Source organism: Giraffa tippelskirchi, chromosome 6 (assembly GCF_054371585.1).
Source record: "Giraffa tippelskirchi isolate mGirTip1 chromosome 6, T2T-mGirTip1v1.2.pri, whole genome shotgun sequence".
In the NCBI taxonomy this organism is placed as follows: domain Eukaryota; kingdom Metazoa; phylum Chordata; class Mammalia; order Artiodactyla; family Giraffidae; genus Giraffa; species Giraffa tippelskirchi.
In genome coordinates this window covers 79,647,228-79,668,471 of record NC_137280.1, presented here as the reverse complement: position 1 = coordinate 79,668,471, position 21,244 = coordinate 79,647,228, and the positions used below count along the sequence as shown (strand labels likewise).

General features: G+C 42.4%; 1 protein-coding gene across 14 annotated transcripts in view; it reads right to left on the bottom strand.

Annotated features, from left to right (window-relative positions):
* The window catches only part of MAPK9 (mitogen-activated protein kinase 9), a 71,441-nt gene extending 51,792 nt beyond the window's left edge, over window positions 1-19,649 (bottom strand). For 9 of the 14 annotated variants that reach the window (XM_081497589.1, XM_081497586.1, XM_081497581.1 and 6 more), the window contains exons 1-2: window positions 19,427-19,649; window positions 5,808-5,978 (exon numbers count right to left, since the gene is read on the bottom strand). In XM_081497589.1, coding sequence (XP_081353715.1) covers window positions 5,808-5,929 — 122 coding nt within the window. In that variant the 5' untranslated portion in view covers window positions 5,930-5,978; window positions 19,427-19,649. Of the gene's footprint in view, window positions 1-1,780; window positions 1,892-5,807; window positions 5,979-18,388; window positions 18,463-19,426 lie in introns of all 14 variants that reach the window. The other 5 variants (XM_081497583.1, XM_081497588.1, XM_081497585.1 and 2 more) reach the window with 3 other exon arrangements.
* Window positions 19,650-21,244: the final 1,595 nt, after the last annotated feature.

The window sequence follows — 21,244 nt, the reverse complement described above, 5'->3', positions numbered from 1 at the left end:
GTATATCCAGACAAAACTATAATTCAAAAAGACATATGCAACTCCTATGTTCACAGCAGCATTATTCACAACCTGAATGTCCATCGACAGATGAATGGATAAAGAAGATGTGGTACATATATACAATGGAACACTACTCCACCATAAAAAAAGAATGAAATAATGCCATTTGCAGCAACAAGGATGGAACTAGGGATTAACATACTACGTGAAGTAAGTCAAAAAGAGAAAGACAAATACCACACGATATCATTTATATGTGGAAACTAAAATATGACACAATGAACATTTATGAAACAGAAACAGACTCACAAACATACAGAATAGACTTGTGGCTGCCAAGAGGGAGAGGGGCTGGAGAGGGATGGAGTGGGAATTTGGGGTTAGCAGATGCAAACTATTATGTACAGAATGGATAAACAACAAAGTCCTACTGTATAGCATAGGGAATTATATTCAATATTCTATGATAAACCATAATGGAGAAGAATATTTTAAAAAAGGAATGCATTTATATGTACACCTGAACCACTTTGCTGTATAGCAAACATTAACAACACTGTAAACCAACTATACTTCAATTAAAATTTTTTTTAAAAAGCAAAAAAAAAAAATGAAGTTAAACACTTCATAGAATTGTCTTGTAAAACAAATACTCCCTAGTGATTTGATTAACAGCTTGAGATTTTAGATGGAGAGAAAAAAAAACTGAATTTACATGAAAGAAATGCACACACATTTTTCTTATAGAGCTTGTAACTATTTAATTCTACTAATAATTTTATAAATACTGCAAATGATAAACATTTTAAAACTTACTTCCTAATTATTTTACTAACAGTTTTAATGAACAACAAAAACATAGAAGCAAATAAATCAGACAGTTGTTTTTATAATTCAAAATTAGGAGTCAAAATATTTTATTTGGGTCCCAGCTCATTTAATCTTATATCAGTACCTGCACTTTAATTTACCTGTCCCTATGTCTTTATAAAGCTCTAGTTTAGATGATTAACAAGTTTTTATAAACCATGCATTATTGCTACTATGATATTTTATTTCTCAAAAATGTAAGAACAGACATATATTCATTTCATATTGTTGCTATAACAAATTACCACAGATTGACTAGTTTAAAACACAAATTTATTATCTTACAGTCCTGGAGCATGCATGTGCACATGTGTGTGCACATGTGCATTAGTCCAGCATTTAGTTTAACCAGAGAGAAGGCTCTATTCCAGGCACGAACTGAGACTATCTGGAGTTTCAGAGCTAAGTCTCAAAAGACCTAGGATAGTGTCTGGATAGACCAGCAAGGTTGCAGAATTCTCCAACCAGGAGATGCAGTGGGGACAAAAGTGATGGACATGGGAAAGAACCTGTCAGGTTTGCAGAGAAGGGACCACTGGAGGGAAGAGGGTATGTAAAAGTCAAGGCTTGATGGTGGGGATACTCAGGCCTTTCCAACAGTGATAAGGAAGAAAGGAGTCTGACTGGAACCATTCACAGTTTCTTGCTTCATCTAAACAGTAGAACAAGGTAAAATACCCTCTCCTTATGCCTTGTACAAAAAGAACACTTTTCTTTTGAGGACGTTTTAAAGCATAATGCCAATATTCAAGATGCTGTGCAAAACGGCCAGAAAAAAAATCCTCTGAAGTTGGGGAAGTATCTCTCTTGTCAGTCTGGAACAAGGACTGCCAGCACCATCAGTGCTGCAGTTCAAGGGAACCGTGAAGCCTCAAGCCTAGAAAGAAGGTGAGGAGCAGTCACCCACCTTCCCGGCTGAGAGAAAGCCAGCACAGGCTCTGGTAGAAAGGAGCAGTAAAGTAATAATGGAAACCAGGTCTCCAATCATCTAGGCCCAGCTCTCGTGACAGCACCTCATCTAAAAGCCAAAAGAAAACATCCCAAAAGTCTAAGAATAATTTTCATAATTGCACAAACATTTCTAAAAGAAAGTACCAATAATCTGAATCAAATTAACTAACCCCTTTTTCATGAATCAGCAACGTTAACCCAACTAAAAGGTTTTGATTTGGTAATGAATAACTGGCTTGGATTACAAACTTAAGTGAATAATTACATCAAAGATTATAAAATAAATTGTTAGCTATGCAGGGGCTCATTTAGAGCTACCTTAATCAGTTCAAAATAATGACTTCTTTCTTGAGGAGAAATGGGCAAAATTCATTTTCTGATCTTTCCTTAAAATAAAAATTCAGGCTACGGAAATGGAATTTGCAAAACATGAGATTCAGGATGGTGCTAAAATTTTAGCATCTACATGTCTGCGAGGTGACAGCTGCTCCTACAAATGTTAACAAAATTGTCAAAATTATTTAAAATTTTATTATTAAATTCTTTTAAAATTATTTAAAAGAAAACACTAAGAGTTAAATGTACTTTCACTTAACTCTTACTATTTTCTTTTAAATAATTTTAAAAGAATTTAATAAGTTACAAAAAATGATAACATATTTTACTGTGTAATATAAATGAAAATATTACAATACTAGAGTATCCATTAAATGACAAATATCCTTAATTTAAGGCATCCTTCAGCTTACATTTTTTTTTCAAAAATCACATAAACATAAAATGAGCCATTTTAAAGTGAACAATTCAGTAACATTTAGTACATTCAGTGTTGTGCAATCACCACCTTTAAATAAACCCCCAAATTTTCATCACCCCAAAAGGTAACTCCATACCCATTATGAAGTTGCTCCCCATTCCTCTACCTCTTGTCCTAGTTAACCACCACTCTGCATCTTTCTCTATGGATGCACCTACTTTGGACTCATATAATAATACTACCTTTTGTGTCTGGCTTCTTTCACTTAACATGTTTTTGCAGATCATCTGTGTCACAGCACACATCAGTGCTTCAGTTCTTTTTATGAATAATATTCCATGTACATATATAACATAGTTTGTGAATCCATTCATTTATTGATCGACAGTTGGCCTGTTTTCTCCTTTCAGCCACTGTGAACAGTACTGTTATGAACATTTATGTACAGTCTTTTTTGAACATCTGTTTTTAATTTTTTGGGGAATATATCTAGGAATATTTACTAGGTCATTTAATAATTCTATGTTTAACACCTGAGTGTTCATTGGAAGGACTGATGTTGAAGCTGAAACTCCAATACTTTGGCCACCTGATGCGAAGAGCTGACTCATTGGAAAAGACCCTGATGCTGGGAAAGATTGAAGGCAGGAGGAGAAGGGGACGACAGAGGATGAGATGGTTGGATGGCATCACTGCCTCGATAGATATGAGTTTAGGTAAACTCTGGGAGTTGGTGATGGACAGGGAGGCCTGGCGTGCTGCGATTCATGGGGTCGCAAAGAGTCAGACATGACTGAGTGACTAAACTGAACTTGTTGAGGAGCTGCCAAACTGGTTTTCACAAATTGCCGTACCATTTTACATTTTCACCAGCAATGTATGAGGGTTCTAATTGCTTTACATCCTTGTCAAAATTTGTTATTTTCCATTTTGTTGATTATGGCCACCTAGTGGGTGTGAAGTTGTACCTCACTGTGGTTTTGATTTGCATTTCCCAAATGATTAACAATGAACATCTTTTCATGTTTATTGGCCATAAATCTTTAGGGAAATGTCTATTCAAGTCCTTTGTCTGTTCTTTTTTTAAAATTGTCTTGTCTGTTACTGAGTTATAGAAGATCTTTATAAGTATTAGACTCTGGTCAGATATATGACTTGCAAATATTTTCCCATTTGTGGGTTGTTTTTTCACTCTCTTGTTGGTGTTCTTTGATGCACACAAATTTTTTTTTATAAAGTCCAATTTTTTCTTTTGTTGCTCATGCTTTTGGTGTCATTTCTAAGAATTCAAGGTCATGAAGCTTTCCCCTCTTGTTTTCTTCTAAGAGTTTTATGGTTTTAACTCTTTTATAGGTCATTGATCCATTTTGAGCTAACTTTCCACATGATGTGAAATAGGAGTCCAACTTCATTCTTTTGCATGTGGGTATCCAGCTGTCCCAGCACCATTTGTTGAAGTGAGTGTTCTTTCCCCTTTGAATAATCTTGGCACCCTTTTTGAAAATCAACTGGCTACAGATGATTTTCTGGATTCTTAGTTTTTAAAATGTTTTCAAAATTCAGAACTTTCCATATTATAATTCTACCAATGCTTTTATGAGAGGAGGTTTAGCTTATAATGGTATATTTAGGAGCTTTCATTTCAAAACTAGAATTTTTTAATGAAAAATATACACCCATAATGAGTAATTTCATTATTAAACATTTCTTTAAAAAAACAAAGATGAGAAGTAGTATATGCAGACTGGAAATCAAAACTAACCCCTGAGAAACAGTATTTTATAAAGTAGCATGTAAGTTCATTGTCATTTACCATGCTGTAATGAAGTCATTAATTTTAACTGCCTAACCCTTATAAAGACCTCCATTTTACAATTATGAACTTCTAATCAACCTCTAAATGTGGTTATTACATTCAATATCCTTTTTATCTGTCTTGCTTAATTTCCTATGTCAAATTACCATTCAGTTCCAAATAAGAGATACATTATAAATCAAAAGAATATTCTACATCTAGAATTTCTTATTGACATCAAAGTATCCTAATATGAGCCATCCATTCACTTTAAAAATTCTCTTGGTACATTGGGTTTTTAAGTACCAATATAGCATGTTATCAATTGAAAGTTAAGATCACCACTATTTTAGATGTAAGCCAGGCATTCCTTCCCAACAGTCCCTTCTCCCTCATTAGTTTTTCTAGGAATCTCTGGACTACCATCTCCTCAGCTCCCAGGACCTCTAACTACCTAGGCTGAAGAAAACAACTACCTTCCCTGACTATGTCTCTACAAGAGAGGATCAGTTACAAACCACAGACACAGATTCTCTAAACTCAATACCTCTAATCAAAATATAAACTCCCCAACCAGAACATTGAAGAGTTCTCTTTTATCTTGAATTCCCTTTACCTACCAGCTGCAATCATTAGGTATTTAGCTTTAACACAGTTCCTCTTAGATGTAAAGGCAATCTTGTTTTTATTGACCAAAAGAAGAAGAAAAGATTTTGCCCAGAAAACTAAGGGATAAAAACTTTGGGAGGTGCTGATAACTGTAGTCTAGAAAATGTAAAAAACTTTACCTTTAGCTGGCCAGTGATGTCGCGGCAGCTGACTGTCTTACCAAGCAAGAGACTAAGGTTCAGGGTCAGACCAACGGTTCTGACGTCTGGGCTGGACACATAGTTGAAGTGAGACACCAAGGAAGAGACGGCCAGCCCAACCCCTCATACGGCATCCCTTCCTGGTTAATCCATGGGGTGATAATGACACTGACTGGCCTCATCCTGCCAATGAAGGGCAAGGCACTGCAATGACGGCGCCTAGAAATGAATAGGAGTGATTGGGAATAAAAGGGGGAGGAGGGAAGGGTGGCCAGGATGAAGAAATGAATAAAACTCCAAATTTCGGTTACAACTCACTGTCATACCTAATATTCTAATATCATTATGACAGGGGGAATGGAAAAGGGGAAAAAAAAGAAACAAAGAAAAAAGAAAAATTTCTACCTATTTAAATTTATGCAGCACTTTTAAGAATTTGAGTTTGTATCCTATAATCTGACTACATGTAACTAAAGCAAGAGGTTGATTCAATTTAGCTTATAAACCTATAGCAAAGAGTATTTTTTATCATCAGTGTTTTCTAAATTCTGGCAACTTAGAACTATTAAGTTTTTATTACAACAAAAACTCAATCTACACTACTGAAACAGACCATACTTACCAAACAATTCCTTGGGCTCCAGAGCCAATTGGTTTCAACTGCTGGTATCGTTTTAGGACAGTGAAAGTTGAGTCTGCCACTTGTACACTGTAAAACTGACTATCACATTTACTGTCACTCATGATGTAGTGTCATATAATATTCCAAAGAACTGGTAGAGTCGTCAGATTCCTTGAAAAAAAAACAGAATGAACATGCATTCTTACTGAAATTATACATGCATAGCTCACTTAATAGTGTTTTAAATTTTTGGTATATAAGACATTATGGTTATAAGCTGATAAACTCAGACCAAGTTCTGAGCTTAAGCAACAAACAAAAAATGCAAAGACATCTATCTTAATGTACAAGACTATTATGAAGGGAAGAAACTTTGAGACCCTGCATGACCACATCTTAAGGGACTGGATTAGGAAACAACCACCTTTTGAGAAAAGAATTTGCACATTTTTACTAGCCATGACAAGACCACGTCACTATGTAATTCTCATCAGTTTCCTGTGGGGCCAGATTATGCTGAACTGTCTCAACCAGGCATGGAGGTGTTCTGGAGATGTTGCAAAATGAACATGTCTATGTCCACGCAGAAAAACAAATGAACCAGGCTTCTGCTCTGTCCACAAATTCAGGCTAAAGGGATGAACGAGAAAGCAAATCTTAAGTCAAAGTGATTATAAAAGTGCTAAGTTAAATGACAACAGGGTGTTGGAGGGCTGGTGACATCTGTGAACGCCATGCATACTGGTGAGTGTGTTTCTAACTTTCGAGTTGGTTCTGAAGCTAGCCTATATTCCTGGCAGCCCACGTCACTAGCGGGCTTCAATACAGAGAATTCTGTCATAACCTACAGTCAATAACATGGACATTATGATGTTAATCACGAGGTAGGAGTATAAACTAGCAGCCCCAGAGCAGACTTTTTGTGGTTTAGACAGTAAGCTAAGATTTCTACACTGCAGGAGCCTATGTGATTTTGTACAGAAAACAAAACAAACAGAAATCAGTTGGCAGGAAGCTACCTTTACTTAGTTTCCTGGCTCTTGTCTGATAATGTTTATTCAAAAGTTAGCAAGTTATTTATATTGGTCGTTATTTAAAAATTAAGAAGCCAACAATAAAATCATTTAGGGAAGTATTCCACACTGTTTAAAAACACAGAATTTAAATTTTATTCTACAGCTGCCCCAACTTCTTGTCTGTTTGCTCTACCACCTAACGTTTAATGTCTACTCATGGAATTTTTGGTACTGGTGATACATATTTCAACACAATGATGTCTAGGACTTCCATTAAAAATGGAAATAAATTTATCAATAACAAGTCTGAACAAAGAATTAAATCAAATTTATATTTGCTTCGTTTTTTTTTTTTTTTTTACCATTCTCTGGGCAGTGGCTGAGGCACAGCTATTAGGACCAGCAGCCACTTTGACTGAGAGCCATTGCACACTGGTTGAGGATAGCCTCTGAGAGGGCAGCACTGCACTAGATAAACTAACACACTGCTCACGATGACCCACAGGGATCGCTAGCCCCATGTTACACTGGAGTGACCCAAAGCTTAGTGAGCTGGCTAAGCCCTGCAGCTATGAGAAGCTGGTCCTAAGCTCTAAGAGGGTAGGGGCAGGTCCATCTTGATCACCGTGGCACCTTGTATTTCCAGGACAGGAGGACAGGGAGGACCTGGACCCTGGGACAGAGTTAACATTCAATATACTTCTGCTGATCTGACCCTATAACATTGTAGCTCATGATTCCTTCATGATGCTGCTCCATTTTACTGACATCTGAAGGAATATCCTTTTCTTAATTTATTTATAGTTTTTAAGAGGTTGAGACAATTCATTTCAACATTTATGGGGTGCCTTTGAACAAGAAAGTGATAAATAATACAGAAGACATGGCAAGATCAATCAGGAATTGATCTTGAAGCATCATCTAATTCAGTCTTTGGGGAAGAAATGTGAGGAATGAGTCTGTTATCTTTATTGTAATCTAAGTTACAAAGAGGTAAGGGCCATAAGCAAAATGTAAACAAATCTGGAAGGCAAAAGAGGTTCAACCCACAAGCAGGGGTGCAGAAGACAAGAGGAGCTTCATGGAGGAGGTGGCATTTGCCCTGGACAACTTTGCCAGAGATAGAGTAGAAGCACAGAGCTCAAACTGTCTGTGCTCAGACGTGGTGAATTGCTCAGCTTGACCAGTGGAGTACAAATGCAAAGGATCGGAGACAGACTCAGTGAAAAGCCAGGAGCCAATACAATCTGCTGTTTCTTTGCCATATAGTAATGTACCAGCAATGATGGTCATTCACAAAGCATTTGAGTACCGCTGTGGACCATGTCCCTTGCCAGAACAGCCAGCCTGCCTGCCTTTTGGGTTTCGAGTTTACAGACAGTGCACACTGTGGGTACACTCAGAAGAGACTGAATGCAAGGAGAGCCCTAAAGCCAGAAGGACGGAGGTTTAGGGTGCAGGGAAGAGAAGGAGCACGTGCAGAGAGCTGGAGGTGCCTTCTAAGCATGACAAGTCATTTGAGATTTGGTTTTGCTGGGTTGTGGGGGAAAAACTGGAGACAGAAAACAAGGTCAGATCCCCATGAACCCTGGAAGCCATTGGGAGCCATCTGGGTCTGGACCTGGGCCTGAGGGCTGTGGAGGCATCGAAGCACAAGAGGCACAGGCTCTCAGACTTGCTTTTCAGAGATCCTTCAGGAAGCTGAGAAAGGGACTGACTGGAGTGAGGAGGGCTCAAAACAAGCAGACCTGACAAGAATGGCAGGATCATGGTAGGTGGGGAAAAGAAGGAAATGCATGGCTTAGAGGAAGAATGTATGTAGCTTGTTGCCCTGTAGGAGATGGGGAGAGATAAAGGTGAAGGAGCAGAAGGTAGGCAGGAGATAACTGCAGAGTTGGAGAGTTTGACTTTGGACAAGTCTGAAGGACCAGGATCCACTCCTCCCTTCATTTCAATAACAGAAGCCATTCTGTTCCAGCTGGACAAATAGCTGTCCAGTTAGAGATGACATCTGGCCACTTTCCTGGCAGCCAGGTGTGGCCAGATGACCAACTTTTATCTAACAAGATGTGAGGAGAAATGGTGGATGTTACTTCTAGATCATTTTTTAAACAGAAAGTTGCTTGCCTTCCAATTTATCTTTCTCCCTTGCTGTCAGCTGGGTGATCAGCAGTTGTTGTCCCAGAGATGGAAGTTAAATGTTGAAGATACTAGAATCACCCAGCAGCCAGAGTCCTGAACAACTGTCTGGAACAGAGCTGGGCCATTCTGGGCCACTTGTCCACATTAGATTGGCATAAATTAATCTAAATCACGTTGAATAATTCTGGAACTCTCTCTGCTACAGCTGTTGTAACCCATATTCTGACTGGTACAGTATTAGATTAGCTTTTGTGAATTTGGGGAGTATATTACATCATTGTGTTACTCACTTAGTTGTGTTCAACTCTGCGACCCCATGGGCTGTAGCCCACAGGCTCCTCTGTCCATGGAATTCTCCAGACAAGAATACTGGAGTGGCTAGGCATCCCCTTCTCCAGGGAATCTTCCCAATCCAGCGATCAAACCCTGGTCTCCTGCATTGCAGGCAGATTCTTTACCATCTGAGTCACCAGGGAAGCCCCCTATATTACATCATTAGGTCAATAATTAATACAATTTCATCTCAAGATTTTAAATAATTTTTAAATTAAAATAAGTTGCCCTTATTAGGCAGGAAAAATAAGTCACCTAACAAAGAATCTGTTAGGGCCACCTCCTCTGTCAAGCCTGGGCTTCATGACAGCAAGGGAAAGAACTCCAAGCCAAAAGAAGAAAATATGTAAATTAACTATTAATGAAATCAACTCCTGAGATGTATTTCAACAAAATGGACTCGTGATCCTGGTGGCTCAGCAGTAAAGAATCCACCTGCCAATTCAGGGGATACAGGTTCAATCCCTGGGTTGGGAAGATCCCCTGGAGAAGGAAATGGCAACCCACTCCAGTATTCTTGCCTAGAAAATCCCATGGACAGAGGAGCCTGGTGGACTATAGCCCAAGGGGTCATAAAGAGTCAGACACTACTCAGCTACTAAAAAACAGCAACAAACAAAAGAAATAATCACAAACAACATGGACATCAACCAGGTTTTAAGAAGTGTAAGAATTCTTCAGGCAACCACATTACCAGCACACTGAAGGCAGAGTCTCTGACTTAGGTTCCATCACTAGCAGGTGCTGGTTTCTCGCCTCGGCTCCAGCAGTGGGGCCCAGCGCCCATTACAGTGCACTGTCACTCAGCTTCCGGAGGTCTGCCTCTGCCCCTGCTGCCAGGCTAGGAGCTCCTCAAAAGGAGGGAGGGCCTGTCTTCCCTCTCATACGACATTATTAAATGTCAACCAATGATCCACTGAGAAAGCTCCTAGGAGGATACGCTCTGCCCTTACAGACCTGAGTGTGGGGAGTGGCTGCCTCAAGCTCAGGAAGTGGCCTGGCCTTTGCTAAAGGCAACTGCCTCATGTCTACACCCTCCCCACTCACCATGCTGCTTCAATGAATGCTTGTCAAATGAATTGCTCTAATTGAAAAACTCTATTTCTTCAAGATTGGAGACTCCTGTAGTATCCCCTCCAGGATATTGGAGTAAAATCTACCCAATTTATGAATAAACATTGGGCAGGAGGAACATTCCTATCTGTTTAGAGCCTGGAGTAAGAAATGCTTTAAAATTTTTTCTCTACCTCTAGTATTCTAAATATAAACAATTCAGGTACTGTAAATATAGTATTAAATCTCTGATTAACTTTTCTAAGTAAAAAAATTAGCTCTAACTATAGCTTTCTGGGGCTTCCCAGGTGGCACTAGTGGTAAAGAACCTGCCTGCCAATGCAGGGGAGGTAGGAGGCACAGATTTGATCCCTGGGTCAGGAAGATCCCCTGGAGGAGGGCATGGCAACCCACTCCAGTATTCTTGCCTGGAGAATCCCATGGACAGAAGAGCCTGGCGGGCTACAGTCCATGGGGTCACAAAGAGCCGGACATGACTGAAGTGACTTAGCACAGCACAGCACAACTTTCCATAGTTATAACATTTTAAAATGGGAAACAACAGTGGAGAGCATATAGTGTGAGTCTTGTGTAGATGTCAGCTACTGTTTACTGAATTCTCCCAACCAACATTTCCTGACAGCCTCCTGTGTACCAAACATGAAGGATGTGTGTGAGTGTGTGTGTGTGCGTCAGTCGCTCAGTCATGTCTGACTCTTTGCCACCCCATGGACTGGAGCCCGCCAGGCTCCTCTGTCCCTGGAATTCTCCATTCAACAATACTGGAGTGGGTTGTCATTCCTTTCTCCAGGGGATTTTCCCGTCCTAGAGATCAAACTCAGGTCTCGAGCAGTGCAGGCAGATTCTTTACTCTCTAAGCCACCAAGGAAACCATGGAGTACTAATCAGACAATCCTTTCCCTCCAAACCACTAACACATAATTATCATACCACATAGGAAGTGTCCTAGGGGTATGCACTGTCTGCATGGCAGAAGTCCAGCAGAGTGGTGTCCAGAGGGCAGAGTGAGAGAGCAAGTGGAATGTGTGAGTGAGAGGCAGATACAGAGGAAGGCTTCCTGGAGGAGGCAAGACCTGCACGCAAGTAACAACCTAGCTGTGACAAAGCGGGTACTTTCACATATACTGGTGAGTATAAATTAGTATAAATTACATAAATCAGTAAAACACCGTTTGGAAGTAAAACAGGTAATATCTAAGGAAAAATCTGCATGACTCCTAACCTGGCAACTACAACTCTATATAAATGCACCTGGCAAATAAACATGTACAAGGATGCAAAGACAACTGTGCAAGGATGTTTGCAGCACTGCTTGTAACAGGCAAAAACTAGACATAATCTAAAAAGTACCCTTGGAATGATTGAATAAATTATGGCATAAAAGCATAATAAAGCCATTAAAAACAATGCAGGGACTTTAGGCATTGATATGGAAAGACGTTTAAGATACCTCAGGAAATAAAACAAGTCAAAGCAGAGTGCAGGCAGTGAATGCCAGTGTGCAGAAAAATACGCAAACACAGACAGCGCGCGAGCAAGTGCAGAGGAACAGTGGAAAGAGAGACTTTCACTCCCGACATTGTAACTTTTTTTTCCCCTATGCACATATTTCACATTTTAAAAACTAAACACTTTTAAATAAAAAGCTGAAGAATGGTCACTCTGACCCCTTTACAGAGAGTGGATTTGAGGCAGATGAGACTGGAGACAGGAAGGCAAGTGGGCCAGGCTCAGTACACAGTTATATACATTCTCCTAACAGTTTGTGAGATCCAGGGTACTATCCTCACCCTGAAAATGAGGAAACAACTTGGAGACAGGAAGTAACTTGCCCAGATTCTCAGCTGGAGAGTAGCATAGCCTGGATTTAAATTGAGGTGTATTTGACTACAATATCCATGTTTTTCCCAATATACTACTGGAATATCTCTAATTTTACTTAGAAAGTAAAGTGATTGTCGAAGGGCTAGTTCGGCCCAGGACAAAATAACACAGACCTTCACATCTTATCTTGTTGGCTTCAACTCACCTAGACACTTTTCTTCTGATGATGAAGATAAGGCAGTGATCCACAGAATCAAACCTTTAATCACACTAATGCTTCAGAATACCCAGGGCATTCAATATTTAAATGAACTGACTGCTGTGATTAAAAGCTGATTTTCACAATCACCTTCTTTGTTTCAATGCTTGCTGCTAAAAGTTTTAATCAAATTGTTCTTTTTTCCTACTTTATTCTTATTAAAAATAGTATGGGTGTGTGTGTGTGTTAGTCACTCAGTCGTGTCTGACTCTTTGAGACCCCAAAGACTGTAGCCCACCAGGCTCCTCTGTCCATGGAATTTTCCAGGCAAGAATACTGGAGTGGGTATCTATTCCCTTCTCCCGGGATCTTAGCACAACTTTATCTTTTATGAATAACCAAAAACCTCACAGCATCTCAGGGCCACTCTTTTGAACATCAGTTCTTAAGTTATGGCATATACTATGACACAGAATAACAACTATTAGTTGGTTATCATGTCACTCACAGTTGGATCCTAAGCATCTAGCAAGAATTCCTCCCACTGGCCCCTTGGAGTCATCGGTCTCCCCACCTCCAGCCCTGATACTCAATGTCGTGAGTAAAGGCCTCATTGTGCCCAAGACACACCAACAGCCAAAGTGCTCTCCCAGCCTCCATTCCTGATACCTCCCATTCATGGTACACATACCACACTAGAAAGATCTGTGCACATGAAAACCTTTACACGAATGCTCATAGCAGCTATATCTGTAAAGTTCAAAACTGGAAGAAATCCAGATGTCTTTCAGTGGGTGAATGGTTAAACAAATTGCTGTACATCCATCCATACAACGGACTACCACCTGGCACTAAAAATGACTGAATTACTGATATTCAACAACAATTTTGGTAGGTCATAGGGCATTATGGAATTTTAGTGACAATTTTAGTGATAAAAGCCAATTTCAAAAGGTCCATAATCCGTGTATACAACATCCCTAAAATGAAAAATTACAAAGATATAGAACAGATTAGTGGTTGCCAGGGGTTATGGATGGCGGGGGGCAAAGGGGGCGGTGTGGTTATAAAGGGGTAGTACAAGGGAGATCTTTGGGATGATGAAATAGTTCTGTATCTTGATGGTGATGGTGGTAGTTATATGAACTTCCATATATGATAAAATGACATAGAACTACACAAGCATTTTACCAATACTAACTGCCTGGTTCTGGTATTGTACTATAGCTATATAAATATACAACCATTGGGGAAAACTCGGTGAGGGGGCACAGGACCTCTCTGTACTATTTTTGCAACCTCTTAGGATTTGTAATTATTTCAAAGTAAGAATTAAAAGAGATCTGTTGAAAAGGATTTGTGATTATACTACTCTTATGTTTAAGTTCCTTCAATAGTGACTGATTGTGTTAAGAGTAAAATTCTAATCCTTAGAACAGCAGAGGTGTTCTGTAGGGCCTCTGGCTCACTCTCAAGCATTATCAACCCCCCTGGGAGCAGCAGACTCCAGCTACTGTACACCTTCAGGTCTCTCTGCTTGAGTTGTCCTATCTGCCTGAAATGACTTCCCTTCCCCTTCTGTGCTCCTGGCCAACCTTCATCCTCCAAAGTCCAGGGCAAGCACCTGCTTTTCCTGCAAGTCTTCCTCAGTAGGCCTTCCTTTCCAACTGTGCCAGGCACTCCCCCTTTTTTGGGCACCACAGTCTGTATTCATTTGCCCTGCAAGTCTATCTCCACTTTTACTCTCTGAGCTCCTCTACTTCTCAGTCCTGTACTAATTACACAGTGGGTGCCCAGTAAATACTTGTTAAAGGAAAACTAAATGGGATGGTAAATGTAAGGCAGCTCTGGAGTCAGAGGGCAGTGGGTCTGCCATTTATCTGGGTGAGTGAACTTGGGCAAGCACTTATACTCATCTGTAGAATGAGGATAGCTGCAGAATCAATCTCAGAGGACAGCTAGCACAGTGCTCAGCACAGGCCAAGGTATTCACCTTAGCTGACCTTAGAACAGGTATTACCACACCCATTCTGAAAATGTGAACTAAAACCTGGTAAGTGCAAAAGCTGATGGCATAGTTAACACTGGTGAGCACCTCCATGAAAGATACGACAGGAGGCAATGCACAGAATTTACTTTTCATTCTAGGGTGTGGCAGGTAGATGATGTGTCATAAAATTTTTAGAAGTCATCCACTTTACAACATATAATAGTAGCTATGTTTCTGAGAGTTAAGAGAGTTAACAGATTTGATTCCAGAATCAGAGCTAGGGGATTCACTACCTGGTTTGCATCCTCAAGCCTAGATATTCTGAAATCAAACTAGTAGTAGCATCAAAATATTCAAATAGTGTAACAAATATTTACAATTCTGTAGAAATATATGTGTATGTATAAATATATATATTTTAAGGAAAAGGAGTTGTTTTAAAAGCAATCATTCTTATTCTTTCTCTCAGAATCATTGTAGGGAGTGGAGCTATGCTTTTTAAACAAATTGTTCTAAATAAAAACATGTTTTTAAACCAAATCCCCAGGTTTTTCCTATGCTGGACTATGGAAAGACAAACTGACAGGTGGTTTTCACACTGTTCATTCTCCTAATGCCAAATAATTCAGGTATGGAAATACTTTAAATAACAGGTCAGAATTTATTTAACATAAAGAGAGTTAACATTAATACCTCGCTTTTGAAAAAGTCAAAGTGTTAGTTGCTTAGTTGTTTCCAGGTTCCTGTGTCCTTGGGATTTTCCAGGCAGGAATATTGGAGTGGGTTGCCATTCCCTTCTCCAGGGGTTCTTCCCGACCCAGGGATCGAACTGGGATCTCTTGCATTGCAGGAAGATTCTCTACCATCTGAGCCACAAGGGAGGGGAAAAAAACCCACCTCATTTGTAATTCATATATCCTTAGAATCTATTTTTATTATTCCTGAAATGTTTTAGAGTATGTAGTCTTTGCTTAAGAAAGGTTTTTAGGTAAAATTAGCTAGGAGAAAGAGAGAGTAGAATATTTTATAAAATCCAAAAACAAAAAAATGCACCAAAAAAACCGAATGAAATGAAAGAAAATCAAATTTGCTGAATTTCACTTTCAAATGTTTAGTAAATTTCCTCAGCTATAAGGAATTCCTATGCTAAAGTTGAGACTACTCTTGCTGACTATTTTTATATCTGTTAATTTACACCCCAACATTTTCCAAAGAGGATTTGAGGCACCAGTTAAAAATATTTTAACTGGCAATCCAAAGGCCAATATAAAATCTGAAAAGACCCACAGTACTTTATAAAAAATGAATTCTTCCTGTGTAAAAGATACACAAACTTGTCCCCCCCAAATAATATGGCCTTTTAATGAATCAAAGGGTCCAGGCACTGAGTATCAACAGTAGCTAACATCATAGTGTCAGCCAAGCAAGACTACTTGCCTCTAGAGGAAGCGCACACCTCACCTAAGGCTCCCTGGATCCAACCAAACCTTGTCTAAATCCAACTACAAATTTTCAAGAAATACAGAGAAACACGAGAAATTACATTGCAGAAGTACAATCAGTAAAATCCCAATAACAGAAATATTATTGCTTCAACAAATAAACTACAAGGAAAAGAAAAACAGAAATAAAGAGGGATCTACAGATTAAAAGACATTTAAAAGACATTATGAACCAATCACAATATATGGTCCTTATCTGGATCTGGATTCCAAGGAAGAAACTACTAAAGAAACTATAAAATTTATGAGACAACTGGAAATTTGAGTGCTGGCTGGCTATTTGATATTACAGAATGACTAATTACCACTTTTCCAAGTTTAAAAGAATTCTTATTTTTAAAATATTTCAGGTGTAAACTGCAAAATTTATGGGTGAAATGACATGATAGTTAGGATTTGCTTGAAAATAATAGTGCATTGTGTGTGTGTGGGGGGTGTATGAGAGTTGTAGGCATGAGGTCAGGGATGAACAAGATTGGCCAGTAGTTAGTAATTGTTGAAGCTGGATACTACTTTGTTTTCTTTCCTACATGTTTGAAATTTCTCACAATAAATAGTTATAACAAAGACTGTTGTTGAAACCAGTTCATACAATCACAAAAGGCCAAATACAAATTTAATAATTCTTAAGGAAAATTATGTAAAAATGTCACCTTCTTAACCAAGTATAACTAGATCAGAAACAGCTGTGCATGCACGTGTGTTAGTCACTTCAGTTGTGTCCAACTCTTTGCAACCCTATGGACTGAAGCCTGCCAGGCTCCTCTGTCCATTGGATTCTTCAGGCAAGAATACTGGAGTGAGCTGCCATGCCCTCCTACAGCCAAATCAACAATGTTAAGGAAAAAAATGTGGTTTTGTTTTACCTCATATATTATGAAATAAATTGGTTTACTCACTATTAATTGTGTCATCTGGCACTTTTCTCTATCCAGAAAATTAAGACATTTTATTTTAAATAGACAAATTGAGGTGTACCCTCTAACATTTATTTAGGAAGGCCAAATAAACACATTTTAATCTGTCAACAAATTATTTTAAGTGGCATCCTGAAAATTAAGTTCTCAGGAGTGGATTCTCCTCAAGAAACTCAGGAAAATCAACGCTCTTCAGATGACTATGCCAAAATAGGATTGTTTTTAACCCTGTAGGATCCTTTTGAAGGGGAAGAAAACGGTTAAATGAAGGGAAACGTTATCTAGATTGGATTTTATTCTTCCAGAACAAATTAAGAGCCAAAGAGAATACTCAGAGCTAAGGGAGTCAGGAAAGAATGCTGATCTGCGGGAGACCTGGGTTCAAATTTCACTTTCCAGCTGCTTGCTACAAAACAGACTGCTGAAACTCTGGGAGCCTCTGTTTCCTCCTGTGTAGAAAGTGGAGGCTAGGAGGCTTCCTAGCTGCTATCACAGGGCTCCAGTTACAAAAGAGAGTTCCTGGACAAATAGGGCGTAGCTCCCCTAGTCTTGGGCTACCTTTCTAGCTCCACTGCAACTCTTCCCTCCTACACAACCTGCCTTGAAGTCCGGAGTCCAACAATCCTGAAATAAAACTGAATGAGGTCTGCATTTTGCTTGGCTCACAGCACTGAAAACATTTTAAAATAAGCTACTGCCAACAATTAAAAAGGAAGAGAGTACAGATACAAATCTCAAGTTCTGAATTCTTTCTAAAAACTGCTGGGTAAGTGGCGCCTGGTTCTCCAGGGTCTCCACTATTCTGATCTCTCACACCTGGCCCCACAGGCTGATTTTTGACCCCAATATTGGGCTGAATATTGGAGAAGGGGATGATAGAGGATGAGATGGCTGGATGGCATCACTGACTTGATGAACATGAGTTTAAGCAAGCCCGGGGAATTGGTGATGGACAAGGAAGCCTGGCATGCTGCAGTCCATGCGGTCCCAAAGAGTTGCACACGATTGAGTGACTGAACTGAATTGATTGAGCTGAAGTTCCTCCTTCACCCTGCCCTTCCCCACTTCTTGCCTTCCCCTAGACCTGACAAGTTTCTCATCACCATTCAAGTCAACTCCAGCACCAGCCAAGCACCACCACCTCCTCCAAGTTTCCATAGCACAGCCCCTCCTCTACAGCAAGCTGTCCTAGCACTGTCTGCATGTCTGCCTTCTCTACTGGGCTCTTGGGCTCTCTGAAAGAAGGGACCCCGTTGCTACTGCCTTTGTGTCCCCAGGGCCAAGCAGAAAGCTGACCTAGATCATGTAGAATTCAGTCAATGTGTCCTGAATGAGAGGAAGGAAGTTAGAGCTAAAACATTATAAAAATGTCAGATTTTATATTACAGCTTGTTCTGACAGTTACCAAATAAAGGGGTCAAGGACATTAAAATGTTTCACAAAACTAAAGCAACCTACCATCTGCACACAAGTTTCACAAGTTAGTCAGAAGTCACTACACAAACAGAGAAAGCGGAGGCAACAGGCTGGCAGGGTCAGTCATTCATTCATTCACTCACTTAACTAATATTACTGAATACTTACTGTGTGCTCTCTAAGCACTGGGGATAAAGCAGTGGACAAATCAGACAACTACCTGTTTTCATAAAGCTATAATCCTAATGGGAGAGACAGAAAATAAACAGGCAAATCAATAGAATAGTTTCAAACCAGATACTGGGAAGAAAATGAACGTAATGAGACAGAAAGACTAAAGGAAGAAAAAGAGTGGTCAAGAAAAGCATTCTGTAAATTTAAACATGTGAGGAGACGGACCAGAAGGAGTCAGCTGTGCAAAGATCCGGGAGGTAACTCCAATCATTGGATAAATGCAAAGGTTCTGAGGTAAACAGGGCTGAACGTTCAAGGCCAGTAAGATGGGTAGGTTAGGAGCCTAGTGCTCCGGGTTGGGGGACCTGTCGGGGGTCAGTTGGTCAGGGCCCGCTCAGGCACTGCTGGGCACTGAGTATGCAATGACAAGGCACTTGGGGAGCACGAGGAGGGGGGACTCTGGGCGGACTCTGCTACACTCAAACCAGCAAGGAGCAGTATCCCGCCCAATTTTCCACAAGTGTGCACCGGGCGGGCTCCTGCCTGGGGGCTTTCACACACAGAGCTTGACAACAACCCTGTCCAAAAGGGCAGACATTTCCCCCACTTTGCCGAGGGGAAAACAGAAGAACAGCAAGGATCAGTGCCTTCGCCAAGGTCGCAGGGATCAGACCCCAGGCTTCCGAGCATCCGGGAGGAGGCATGCAGCTGGGTGCCAAACAGTCGGGGCGGGGGAGGGGGCGCCCGCAGACCCTCCAGCAGGTCTGCCGGGGCCAGAGCAGGGAGCGAGCCCTCAGCTCTGGGGTGCGGACAGCCGGGCGTACGGGGGCGACTGCGGCAGCCTGGAGGACGAGGGGCTGCGGCCGGGGCCGCCCGCACCCCGCAGACCCCGGTCGGCCCACAGAGACCGGTCTTCCCGCTCCGCACCCCCCTTTCCCCGCGGAGCCTGGCCTCGCGGCCTTCCCGCCGCCCCTCCCCGGCAAGGCTCGGTCCCAGAGTCCCTGCTGGGCCTAACCCGCCCGCCGGGCTCACCTCGCCTCCCCGCCGCCGCGCCAGAAGGACAGGGCAGGCGGGAGGACTGGCGGCGCAGCTCGCTAGCTGCTCGCGGCTCCGCTGCCCCGGGCTCGGCCGGCCGCCCCGCCCCGCTCTGCTCCGCTCCGCCCCGCCGCCGCCGTCGCCGCCGCCGCCGCCAAGGGTGTGAGGGGCGCCGGGGCGCCTCGGACCCTTCCGGTCTGGATTGCTTCTCCTCCGCTGCAGCCGCCGCCGCGGCGCCCGGCCCGACCGACCCGCGCGCCGACCAATCAGCGCGCGGGAAGCTGGGCGGGCGCGGCCAATCGCGCGCGCGCGGGGCTGGGGCTACAGCCGGGCGGCTCCGGAGGGGAGGCGGGCCGAGCCCGCGCAGGTTGACCAGTTCTTCGGGGAGTGGCGCTAGGCGGCCGTGCTGCCGATGGATCTGTGTCTTATTGACGCAGGCACGGCTCCACGCGCTACCTGAGCTCTACAGGCACCCGCGGTGCGGCGGCCGAACACTGCGCTGGGAGGCGATGGAGAGGGGGACTGACGGGACCGAAAGCCGGGTCGCTGGGCTTGCAGGTGCAGACTGACAGCGGCGAGTCGGCCTGGAGGAAGGCGGAGAAGGTCCATGAGGGGAGGGCCAGGGCGAGGGGAAGCTGGGGCCTTGGCGTCCAGGACTGGGAGGCAGAGGCGGCGAGAAAGTGGAGACGAGAGGAACGGACCTTGGATTCCTTTGCTCACTGTGAAGGAGTTTGTAGGGTTGCTGCCAGAAGTCGAGGAGGGGAATGGGAGGAGAGGGCCATGTGTGGGCACCTGTCCCCGGCAGGTCAGTGACGGAGGGGAGGAGAAGACTGGCTGGTGAGCCTGGAGCAGAGTTCAAGCCTCTTGAACAAAAATTGCCACCATCAAGGCTTATGGAGAACTAATCAGGTCTGGCTGTCAGAGCTGTGGTTTTACAAAGGAGCATTCCTGGGTCTTCTCAGAGGAGAATGGCAGAGTCGTAAATGGAGGGAAGGGAGTGCAGTGCTGAGGGCCCTTAGGACCTGTGACTTGTTGGCAGTGACCTTCTTCAGAGGTATCTCCCCCAGCTAGCCTCGGGATCTGGTTCCGGCAGATCTGAAGGTGTGAAATGATGGGAGAGTTGTCAGATCTGTGCTTCGACTAGCAAAGCTAGAAGTGAGGCAGGAAGGCTGGACCCACTGGGGAGAATCTCAAAGGTCAGTGAATGGGGTGAGGGGACTTTGGGGATGGGGAGACTTGTGAACTGTAAAGGAGGAACAGTCCTCATAGGGTGGCCAGGACTACAGGGTGGCCAGGGTAAGGGCCAAACTGGAGGGAAGGAGCAGGACTCTGCAAATGGGGAAGTTAAGGGGCTAAGGGGCACGGAGCAGAGTGGCAGAATTTGGGGAGGCTGGCAAGCCTGTGACCCAGGGCCAGGCTGGGGGCACCAGGACCTCAGAAGAGGGGTAGTGTAGAGGAAGGGATCCAGGTACAGAGTTCCCCTTAGGCCACCCTCATCTTGGCTACCAGAGCGAGTTTTCTAAAACTAAGTGTGGCCCATCCCTGTTTGCAATTGTAGTTCCTGAGTGTTGCCTGCACTGATAAGGGCCCACCTGATAGGCTCCTGCCCACACCCAACCATACTGCTACCTGCTCCAGATGCAGAACAGAAAATAGGGAGCAAAAATTGCCACCATCAAGGATTATGTGAAACTAATGAGGTCTGGCTGTCAGAGCTGTTGGTTTACAAAGGAGCATTCCTAGGCCTCTCAGATTGGAAAGGAGCACCCATTCTCAGACACACTACAGTCCTGACTTTGCAGCAATCACCCCATG